This window comes from Rhamphochromis longiceps, linkage group LG11, assembly GCF_057381845.1.
Source record: "Rhamphochromis longiceps isolate RC_006_pf linkage group LG11, R_longiceps_female_GT1.1, whole genome shotgun sequence".
NCBI classification, from domain to species: Eukaryota; Metazoa; Chordata; class Actinopteri; order Cichliformes; family Cichlidae; genus Rhamphochromis; species Rhamphochromis longiceps.
The window spans coordinates 35,181,757-35,193,791 of NC_140567.1; the positions used below are offsets into that span (position 1 = coordinate 35,181,757).

Sequence of the window (12,035 nt, forward strand, 5' to 3'; positions counted from 1 at the left end):
AATCTGCAAACTTGTCAACAATTAAGAACACTTATTTAGCTGACATAGACAATTTGCAGGTTCCCTGCTATTTCAATCCCTAATTCAATAAGATCAGTCATGATTTATCAGCTTAATTATGCTTTGATATTAGCAATTAAACCCCAGCTTTGAATTAAATCTCAATCAAGCTCTTATAATTGATGGAATCAGACTCCATGTAGGTGCTTTCTGCGTTTGTAATGTTGCTGCAGTTGTTGATTATCTGCAGTTCATCTTCGATGTGTTTGTTGTCTTGTGTGCATTCATCCTCCATCTGCCTCAGCAGTATTGAATAGAAAAGATTATAAACAAGAGGTAAATTTGTGGATGGAGAACAGTGTTTGAACATTCAGTGTGGCTGTGCAGACAGTGCGGATATACAAATATCAGCCCACCACCAGGCTAAACTAGATTATGGTGCAATTTCAACAATACTAATATTTGATACAGAGAGACACGTGTACTGTAGCATCATCAGTGACTCCATTTTCAGCCATTTTGTACACATGAAAAATCTGTGGTGCTTTCCTGGACAAAGAGTCCACTAAAATGTGAAGTTTACCTTCTTAGGAGAGAAAATATATTTCCTGCAAGTGTTTGGTCAGGACTGAGCAAAATATTACAACAGTTTAATTTGTGGATATGCAAATTATAACAATTTTTTTCCTTGGGCTCGGGCAGCGCATTCATCCTGCAGACAATCAGGATTTTCTGCAGGAGGATGACTGTGGGAAAGTCCCTGGTCGTACAATTGTTACTGTGTTATGTGCAGTTGTGTGTGAAGAACTTTGCTGGAAAAGAATAAAATGTGTGGTTAAAAAAAAACGAAACTGTAACCACACAGATGTTTAATGTGCTCCATTTTTGATGGACTGGTCATTTGCCTTTGGTTATTCTTTATGCTCCATCTGCCTCTATTTGGTTGCTCGAAAATACCCTCAATGCTTTATTGGTTCGGCAGCCATGACGTAAACTGCCACACAGAGCTAGTCGGTATTGTTTCTGGGAAGGAGTGCTGACACAGAGAGAGGGCCATTTCCTGCACAGTCATGCCTCGCCCTCACAATGTGTGTCGCGTTAGCTGTCAGTCTGTTATTGTTGTCAACTTGCTTATTGTATCTGGAGAGGTCGCGACCCCTCTTCAGAAAACGCTCGCTGTTTGGCTAAGACTTCTCCGTGTCACAGCTCGAATTGAGATTAAATGTTTGGCATGTATGATTCAGACTGGCGAATCTCTCTCCTAAAGCTCAGCCACTGACATCCTCACAAAAGAAGATAGTAACACAATCTGGCAACCACAATCTGGAAAGCATCCTCTCTGACAAGACATCAGAGTCGTATCAACGAGATTTAATAACTAAAAAAAATAGAGTTTTAAAGGCAAGTTTCTAAAGATTTAGATGACTCAGTTTTTAATCCTTAAAAGCTTTCCTTAAGAAAGAAGCGACCGTACTAGAAATTTCATCATTAATTTCTGCAGTTGCAAATCCAGCCATCCTTGGGGCCTGTCTGTCATTTTACAAAGATGGTCGTTTGATCCGTTTGTTTTGTAGTCTGCCTCCTTCATGAGGGCCTAGGACCTGCGTGTGAATTAGAATCAGATGGTGAGGTTATGAAAAATTATGCAGAGGTAAATAAAAATGTGGCTTAACAATAAATTCAACTCTTTGATCACCATCTGGTGAACAGCCTTAGATACGATACAAAGAAGGAGGTATATTATTAGAAAGTAATAAATGCACTGAACGTTTTTCTCTCGATCCGTTGGAAATGCCTCATACTTTCAGTGCCGTGTTGTCTTCTGTAGTTAATATCCACTCATGAGTTGCTTAGAGAGGCAAACTAGTGATTTGGTGGGTCCCTAGTTTCTCCAGAATTGATCAGATTTAGTACTGGCTCTTTAGTATTGGCGTGGTCTTTCTCAAAAACTATGCATCAAGACATAAAGTCTAGCCAGAAGCGGCATTATAAATGCAACATAAAGCGGCCTGAAACAGAGCTCAGTAATCTCCTTTTCAGCAACATTGGATACATTAGTATTTTGTCATATAGCAAAGCCATTTCCAGCACAAACCTTCTCTTAAGTAAAAGAAATAATGCAAACACGATTACTTTGCATTACTTTGGATATATGATGAATGCACAGTTCAGTAATCTTTTCCATTCCAGTAGCGAGACAAATTTGTATGTTCAAATCTTGCTAGCAGACATTTTTAGTGCAAATCTTGCCCTTGTCCTGATCATCTGCCTATCACACGGAGAATGAAAGAAAATAAACACGATTACTTTGGCTACATAATAAATTCCCCGCATAACCCAACATATTCATCTAGCTGCAGCGGTGCAACGATAATCAATGTGGTAAATCCTTAGCTGAACTGCAAATTAATTCCTTCCCTTTAAGCATTGATCACTGGATCACCCCCACAGAGGAACATATATTTGGATTAAGGCCTGTCCTTTTGTTAAAGGGCTAGATGAAGTTTGTGCGAGTTTGTACGTTTGCTCCGAGAAGGCAAACTACACAAACACAATTGAGTTGAACTTGAAGAAGTGTACATTTTTGTCACAGAGTTCATCTGTTACAAGAGATGGGAACAATGTGCTCTTAGTATATTTTTTGGCCGTCCTTCCAATTGCCACTGCAGTTCAATTAAGGCTACTGACCCCGTTTCCACTGCCTTTTCATCCTCACTGTATGCCAGAAACAATTCGTACAGTCAAAGCTTTTTCTGTTTGCTTATAAAGACCCACACGCCGCAAAGGAATCTGGCCCAGAAATGTGCAGTCAATTATTGCTTATTGTTGCGGGAGATTCGCATATGCCGAAGCATCGGGAACATCTCAAGACTCCACCGTCGTCAGCAGATGGGCGTCCACCATGCCGTAATGTATTTACAACACGGCGCACGTTACCTCGCAGGGTTGAACCTGCGTGCGCAGACGCTGGATTGGTGTGCTCGGGGAGGAGAAACAGGTTTGAACATACCGTGTTATCGGCTGCGTTTATCTGCATAGTGTTGCCTGCCAGTGCTGGGCCTCTGCCAGGTTCAAGGAGGAGGAAAGACAGTGATGCATTGTCTTCCCCTTTCTTTTAGCTCGCTCCCTTATTCAGACACAGGAGGTTTGTCTGGCTGTCTCAGAAACCGTCTTCTCCTCCAACCAGCCAGCCACAACAATAGCCACAATCATTTCTTCATCACCGAGTTTCCCTTTTCATTTTTTTGTGTCATCTTGGCCTTTTTTGTCCAGATGGTTAAAATCCAAATGGTGCTCAAAGTACTTTTTGTTGGGTTGAATGTGAGGCATTATTTTTGGTCACGCAGTAATCTGAGAAAGGAGGGCGGGAAAAACCTCAAATGGCAAATTGATGGACATCTGTTGGCTTATTTTAGTTATTTATTTTTGCAGTGGCCGAGGTCAGCTTGATGGGGCTGATAACAAGCAAATGAGATTAGGGGGAAGGTGTTGGTCCAGGCCATATGACAGACCTCTCCCTGTCTGTCTGCCTGTCTGTCCACTCGGCCTGTCTCACAGCAGAGCCAGATTTTTTTTTAAACGTTCCTCCTTCCATGTTGGGGGTGTTTGCAGCAGTAGTTTGGTGGTGAATGGGTGGGTGGGTTGAGCGGTGAATACCATGCTGTTCTCTGACAGAGCAGGCCTATGCTCTCATTGGCAGCTTGTGACTGCAGCACACATACACGGTGTACTGCATTGCATAGCTGGGTGAATCTTGCGCATGAATTCAACTATTGTGTTGCAAGGAAACCGTTTCTCTCAGAACACCCGGTTACTATTTATATCAATATTATACAATGGTCTGCTGAAGCTCATGGGGCTGTGCTCAGATCTGACCTCTAGGGCCCCGAGGTGCTCTTTTAATTTGGCACCCCATGACCCCGTAGCCCCATGAGCCACCGGTCATGTCTGTTTCAAAACAAGAAAAAGAATCCTTGATTGTCAGTCCAGTTGTTTGAAAGTAATTAATAATTAAGCAACAATGACCCAGAGGCAGCGGATTACAGCGCAATATTGTTGCAGGTGTGTGCCAGCATAGCAAGATAATCCTATGCCTTTCAGTACTTATTGCTTCAATGAACCTGTTTGCAGCATCTGTGAGTTCAACTGAGAGATGTGCTTTGTATCCAAATAAACTGCCTTTCCAGTTCACTACTTAATCTGTGATTTCTGAGGTTATCTAGGTTGGAAAAAATGTGTTTGGATGGACGGGTATTTGTATAGTGCTTTTCTAGTCTTGCTGACCGCTCAAAGCGCTTTTTATACTACAAGCCACATTCACCCATTTATGAAACATTTTTTTCACTTTAAACACTCGCATGCTAATAGCTACACGTGGGGGCAATTTGTAGTCCAGTATTTAGAGTATGCTAAGGACAAGCAGCCTGAGAACTGACCTCTGCTCTCCTGAGCAATAGCTTTCTTTATTAGGTCAGCTGTAAAGCTGTTTGTCCTTAAATGCATAGTAAATATGATTTATTAACCGTTAAAGTGAAGGTTAATTGTCAGTAAAAAGTCAGAATGTCATGAAGAATTGCAATTTTTGGGGTCAATGTTGTGACTTTGAGGTCAAACTAATGATTCAAATGAAAACAATGCAACAGTTTTCACCCGAGAGAAAATTTAGTGGAAAACTGTAAAAGGCCTACTTTGTGGCGTTTTCCAAAAGTGCAAGTGATTTCCCACCATGGGCAAATTACAGGTGCGGCAGACGCAAAGGAGAGTGAGGAAAATGAACGTTTACACCGGTTTTAGGTCACCGTTCGCTTCCAACACAGACATTTGTTAAGTTTGGTCGTCGTTTTTCTGCTGGGTGTTGAGTTCTAGCTTGGCTGACATTGTTTTCTGCGGTTGCAAACTGTGAGGGGGGATGAGAGGTGCGAAGATTAGAACTGTAGAGTCCACCTAATAAAAATAAATCTGTTACTTCTGTTTCTGATATGAATGTAGGTTTGCTGTAACTGATCATTATCAAAGTTATCAGCCAAAGACAGTGTAGCAAGTATAAGTAGACTTTTGGTTCCTGTTGCTGCAGCATTTTGTAGTCATGCGATATGAGAAAATGCCTTTACAACAATGTTGTTGTGAAACACTTTGAGAGAGCGCCGTATTCTCTATTGGTCGTCAAACAGGCCTGTTCTGAACTACCTGTTCTGTTTATTTATAGAGAGCCCTTAATGATCTTCAACAAAACACTGAGTACACTGCATTGAAGAGCCCTAGATTTTTGTTTTCTGGGCCGTATTGGAACACTTTAGTGGCAGGGGCAGCAAGTTCCATGATCCAATCAAGAGCAGTTGGTGCTTGTCAGCTGCAGTGGAGAGGCTCAACAAATTACATTAAACAATAAAGGGGAAAACAGATTTGAAACAGTATGGTAATATCAGTGGAGTGCGGGAATGTTGAACATAAAGTCTCGTTGATGGGGTAATTTTTGTGAAAAATAGTCATATTTAAGTAGGTTTTATATCAAATAAATTTCATGGTATGCCATATTTTACAGTACATTTGTTACTTTACTTTATCCCAACTTTATTTCTTCCAAAGTTCAAGAGGGAACTGCTCACTTCTTTCTCTGTCTCGCTCTCGTTGTCCCTCTCCATCTCTGTCCTCTCTGCCGTCCCCCTGCCTCTGCCTGGACTGTGGAAGCAATGCAATTAGACAAACACAAACAGAGCTCTTGAAGCTGGAAAGTGCTGACTGTCCACTGTCCGCAGTGTTGGACAGGGGCGGCGTTTAAAAACATTCTTTTCTTCCTGGCACGTGATTCTTCCTTCAGCATCGTCTATGGCAGCCCAGAAACAGTCGAAAGCAAAAAAGAGAGAAAAAAAGCCACACAAACGAACATTCACACTTGTGAACTAATAAACTCTGTACTTTATTTCATCAAATGGACTTCCTGGCATTGGAATGGAGTTCACGTCGCGCCTTTGTTTGATTGGCTCTGCTACTTTGGGTTTAATCCTGCTGGTTTGGGGAGTGTTTGAGTTGGATTACTCCATCGTTGGGCTGGGGTACTGTTTCTCTGGCTTTGACAAGATGGTGTGTGGTGGTTTGTGTGCATCTGTTTGTGTTTTGTTTTTTTTTTTGGGGGGGGGGGGGGTGTCTGTGTGTGTGTGTGTGTGTGTGTGTGTGTGTGTGTGTGTGTTCTTCCTCACTACCGAATCAGCTGAAACCACAGACAGCCCAACTGGAGTGCTGTCCAAATCCCTCTGCATGCAAATTAAAAACGCAACAATAAACGTGGCAAAGGAACAAGGTGGGCACGCAGGCTTTATGGCCCCCTCTCCCCCACCTTTCTCTCTCTCCTTCCCTCCCTTTATGTCTCTCTCTCTCCCTCTCTTTCTCCCCCTCTCGCCTTCCTCCAAAACCCCTCCTGGGTTTGATGTGGCTTATGGGAGGAGTTGGAACAGGGGACAACCAAACTGCTGAGTTATCTCTTGCATGCAGTGTGGCGGCGTGGCTCTGCCCTCTGTGTGTGTGCATGTGTGTCTGCGTGCAGACCAGCAGCACGGTGTAATCCTGTGGAAATGAAAGGTGCTGCCGCGCACTGGCCGGGAGATTACAGCGCCGCTCTGTCGCGCTGCCAGGACAGACTACCCGGCTGAGAGAGCGGCCCTCTGTAACACACACACTCACACACCTCGCTGTCTGTCTTTGACGCCGCGTTTCCTCCTCGCTGCTTTTTGCTCCGCGGCCATCCCTCCTTCTTCATCCTCTCTTGTTCCTTTACAGCTCTCTTCTAGCTTCACTACAATTTCATGCCCACATCACTGCAGGCCCCCCCACTTCGTTACCCTTCTCTCTCTCCCACGCAGCTCTTCAGTGCGTTATTTCCTTTCACTCTTACTCACACACTCACACACTGGCCTGCTGAGGTTTAGGTCATCACGTCTGACCACGTCACTCAGCCCCTATAGAGCCCTTCTGTCTGTGCAGTCCTCAGCCTTTCACTCGGCTCCATGAGCAAACATAAACACACATTTAGCAACTGTGACCGTGAGGCGTTTCTGTTTGTAAAGAAATGAAAGGGAAGTGAGATTAGTAGTTAGAATCGAGTAACACCGATGTTACCAACACTTTAAATAATAGTTTGACCAAGCAACAGTTCTGATCATTTTCTATTTTTATTGTGTTCTCCCTTTATACTGGGGAAGCAACCATTTTAAATTTTTCATATTTTGAAAACAAAACGTAGCCTGACTTTGCTAAGTCTTCATGTTTTTGCTGATTACGTGGATGTCAGTCGACATCAGCAAAATCTGATGGTACCAATAATAAGCTGACATGTTGGTGCATCGCTACCTGCAGCTGTTTTTATGAGCAATAATCCTGCCCACTGATTTCTTGGTCATTTCAATTTATCATTAGATTCATATGTGTATTGCATCTTGATCTTCAAACATCCAATGAACACATGAACTCGAACATCTTGATTATTTTAGCAACTGATTAGTTCCCTATTTAAACAACAAAAATTTAATATAACAAAGAATAAAATATCAAAGCAGTATGACCAAATGATGCGATGTCTCTAAAAGGAGACCAACTTTTATCATGCATGTTCAAGTCATGTTGTCAAATACATGTGTGTGTGTGTGTGTGGGGGGGGGGGGGTTCTGCCTTCCCCGCTGCACTTTGAGTGTTAGCGCTTCCTGTGTCGGGCTCTCGCTGAATCTTTTAATCACCAAGGTCAGACCTCTTTGTGCATTGTATTAATCAAATAAAGCCTTTTCTTAGTGCACTTGTCTTGTACTGTTCCTCAGCTCTGTCTTTCATGGCCCTCTGCTGGAGCATTTTAAACATGGGAGTCACTCACTTCCTCCCAAGGGTGCTACTCAATATGCCAGTATGTCTTTCTTGTCATATTAAAATGTTCCCTCCTGCTGTGCTGCTTGACCTTGTCTACCTTACGTCTTCATCTTCAGCTGTGTAACCCAAAAAAGCCCCAATGGTGCATTTTATGAGTGGTTTTCGTTTTATTTTGTTCATTTTAGTGAAAAAATGTGTTAATTATTTTGAAATGGTGTCACAGTGGCTTTTTCTTCCTCACAGTACTTTGATGCTTCCGATAAAAGCAGCTCTGTTTTAAGGTTTCGTAGTCTGGTTGATTGTTTGGCCTCTTTAGGGCTGCAACTGTGCTTAAACATTTTGGACATCACGGTCCGAATTGCAGTACATTCTATTCTTACTGATTTGTATCCTTTTTCTCCTTCCTTCTCCCTCCTTCCTTTCAAATGTTTTGTCCAGGGCTGGCTCTGTGAGCTGCTGCGCTGGAAAGAGGATCCGTCTCCAGAGAACCGAACACTCTGGGAGAACCTCTCCATGATCCGACGCTTCCTGAGCCTCTCTCAGGCCGAACGCGATGCCATCTACGAGCAGGAGAGCAGCGCCGGCCAGCAGCACCACAATGAGCGGCCGTCGCACTTGATGCACATTTCCAGTGACCAGCTACAGGTGAGTGTGATATTTTTCACAAGATTATGACCTGAGCCAGTGCCTTTGGGCAAGGCACCGAGCTAAAACTACAACAGATGTGTTCCAGAACATGAATATTGAATCACAGCAATATGTTTCTGGGGCTGAATCCACTGGTTGGCTGTGGCTGATCACATGTTGGGTTAACTGCTTATTCTAAACTGCCCTTAGGTGTGGATGTCAAAGTAAAATATAAGGTGCTCCCCTCCCCCAGCTGTTAAAAAAATGGATAGATGGATCACTAATTGCTAAATCAAAGCAATTTGATTATTTGTGCTTGTGATTTGGATCTCTTTTTGGTACAATTTCTTATGAAAAGTAGTTTAAAGATATTATGTAACAGTGGAGAGAATCATTTTTAAAAATCCTAATGAAGTCTGATTATTGTATCTGTGCATATCCTGTTTTCCAAAGGTCTGTGTCAAAAATAATTTAGTTTAAAAAAAAACCTTAATTTTCCCCATTTGACTTCTTCTTTCAGTAATTCTAACCCTAACAGCACTCAGGAGTTTCTGCGAACACATAAATTAACAACACTGCAACACTTAAAAGTTGCTACTTTTTAAGCAAAAAACGTTTTCAAAGATATCATTAGGCTGAACTTGCTTAACAGAGCTGCTTTATAAGAGACATCTGGCAGATGAATAGAAAATAACACACAGGCTCGGTTAACGGTCGAAACATCTTAATGAAGTACAATAATACTTCTATTAAAAGTCTGAGCCACAGCAGAGTGGTTGATTAGTTATTTGGTTACTTGGATACAATGGCAGCGTTTCACAAAGACTGTCATTTAGTGGATATAAATAAGGTAATAGGATTTCTTTGACAAATCAGTTTGAGCAGCAGATATGGAATGAGGGAATTTTGTGCATACTTTGCATGCAAATGCAAAACGGTTGCAGATTGATAAAATAGGATTATTTCTGATTTAATGGTGCAGTTTTACAGTGTCCATAAGAGACTGGTGTTTAACTATTTTGTGCTGCTCTTTTACTAACGTGATACATTAGCCAAATTAGCTCACATTTGCTCAACAAGAACTAGCCCGGCTCAGTATATGGATACAGTAAAAATCACATCTTTGGGTGCATTTATGCAGCTGGCAAGCAGAGTCCCTGCAAAGTGCTGTTTTGCAAACTTCATTATGAAACACCTATCTACAGTGTCTGACTCAGAAATGAAAATAAAAGAGCGCCCATTTTGCAGGGTCAATAGAGACCACGAGTTGCCCACTCACTCGCTCTCCAACCACACAATGAGACATTTTACGAGTAATGTGTCATGTGTTTACACTAACGGGACTCTGACGGCAGAGCGAAAGCCATCGATAGCATTCTCACACGGCGGCAAATCAGCCAGACCATCGCGATGTGAATTGTACACAGGGAGCTTGTTTATCACTGCCGGGCAATAGAGGCCGATAAGCAGCACAGGATATAATAGAGAGGCCAGTTTGCCTGTGAATTCCCAGTGTGCGTGGAGCCGATCGTGTCACTCATGTGTACGAGTGTATATGCTGGTGTGGGGCTGTTGCCTCCTCTACCTCCACAATGAGACTCAAGCTCCCACTACCGAAAAAGGAAAAACATCATATCTGCAGAACTGATTGCATTCAATCAGATATTACATGGAAAATTCCTTCAACCAAGTGCCTGTTCTATACACAGCAGGCCCATTTTTCCTCACAACTCAATTGATTTTAATGAAAGGCCTTATTAAGGCGCCGATAAGTGTTCACTGATAACATCCCCATCTCCTTTCTCTTCCCTCTTTCTTTTTTTTTCCTCACTGCAGGCTCAGCCGCCTCAGACACAGCAGCAGCACCAGCCCTCCTTGTCCCTCCACCCCTCCCAACAGCCCTTGCAGCAACAGCAGCCCACCACCGGTCCCCGGTTGCCACCTCGCCAACCCTCCACCGCCTCTCCGGCCGAAACGGAGGACGAAGGCAGCCGCGGAGGGAGCATCAAATCCCGCACGGGTGGAGGCAAGATCTCCCTGGAAGCTCTAGGTATCCTGCAGAGCTTCATCCAGGACGTGGGCCTATACCCCGACGAGGAGGCCATCCACACCCTTTCAGCCCAGCTGGACCTGCCCAAGCTCACCATCATCAAGTTCTTCCAGAACCAGCGCTTTTATGTCAGTCACCCAGCAAAGGCACCCAAGGAGCCCATTAACAACAACAACAACAACACCACTATTGCAGCCATCGTCAACAACACCACCAGCAGCAGTAGCAGCAGCAGCAGCCCGGCCTTTGAGGAAGAGCTGACGGACTTCAGGGAGAGCGGAGAGCTGTTGAAGGAGCTGGACGAGAGCACGCAGACCAACAGCACCATCTTCTCCATCAAGATCGAAGAGCAGCTGGGCCGAGGTGCCGAAGCCCAGTCCGAGTCAGAGCACGAGGCCAGGGAGTAGGACTCTCCCTCTGAAACATGTACTGAGAGTTTTCCTGTGCACACAGACTGGTGACTGTGCTAAATGTAACGCTCTGGCCGCCACAGAAACACCACACTGCAAACAAAGAGAAGTAGTGTTTTCAATCAGTACAGCATCTGGACTGTATGAGGAGTGTTCATATATATATATATATATATATATATATATATATATATATATATATATATATATATATATATATACACACACACACACACACACACACACACACATATGAACTCACAGTGCGAAATGAGTGTTCACACACTGGAAAGCCCATTTCAGACTCAGTAATACAAAAAGTACTACTTTTTCGATTTTGTAAAACTTGTATTATTCACTGTAAAGACTGATGCATCGTTTAAATAATCTGCACAAAAAAATTATTAAGTATGTTGCCGTGGATATTTGCTGACTGCACTCTATGTCTGTTGTTTTACACTGACTTACTTTATCTTTTTGAGCTACTGATTATATTGAAAAAGGAAAAAAAAGTTCCCCTGGAGTTTGCTAGGACTTCGATAGGTGTTTACGTATGTGATGTTTAACTGGATTCTTTTTTTTTTAAGAAAATAGCAAATGAAATCAAGGACCATGTGGATGACAAGGCCTTAATTATGAGGTATCAAGTCTGGAGCCTGCTGGCAGATTAGTTATTCTTTTTAAAAAGCGCATAATGTGATTATGGATCACTCCAAACTCTGGAACGCGATCACCCAGCCCAGGTGCATCTACGAGAATAGCTCAGTCTCTTTACATATTATTTGTTAGGGAAGAAATATAAATATATATATATATAGACATTATATTGTAACTGTAAAAAAAATACAGTCTTAAAAAACTATGCCAACAAATGCCTTGTACTATACGGCACTGCCGATGTTAGATTATTTTGCAAAACCTTTGTCACTGTAACTTTCTGAATTGACACACAGTTGGAAATGTGAATTTCACAATGTTTATGTTGTCTGACATTATTTATTTGCAGTTCATGCAGTGTTTCTGATGTAATTACTTTTTCTAAAAAAAAAACTAAAAAAACAGTTTATGTTTCCTTGTGCGCGCTCTCTCTCTCTTTT

General features: G+C 42.6%; 1 protein-coding gene across 3 annotated transcripts in view; it reads left to right on the forward strand.

The window, feature by feature from the left end:
- satb1b (SATB homeobox 1b) overlaps positions 1 to 11,173 on the forward strand; it is a 56,463-nt gene extending 45,290 nt beyond the window's left edge. For all 3 annotated transcript variants that reach the window (XM_085423804.1, XM_085423803.1, XM_085423805.1), the window contains exons 12-13: positions 8,290 to 8,496; positions 10,315 to 11,173. In XM_085423804.1, coding sequence (XP_085279930.1) covers positions 8,290 to 8,496; positions 10,315 to 10,935 — 828 coding nt within the window. In that variant the 3' untranslated portion in view covers positions 10,936 to 11,173. The remainder of the gene's footprint in view (positions 1 to 8,289; positions 8,497 to 10,314) is intronic.
- Positions 11,174 to 12,035: the final 862 nt, after the last annotated feature.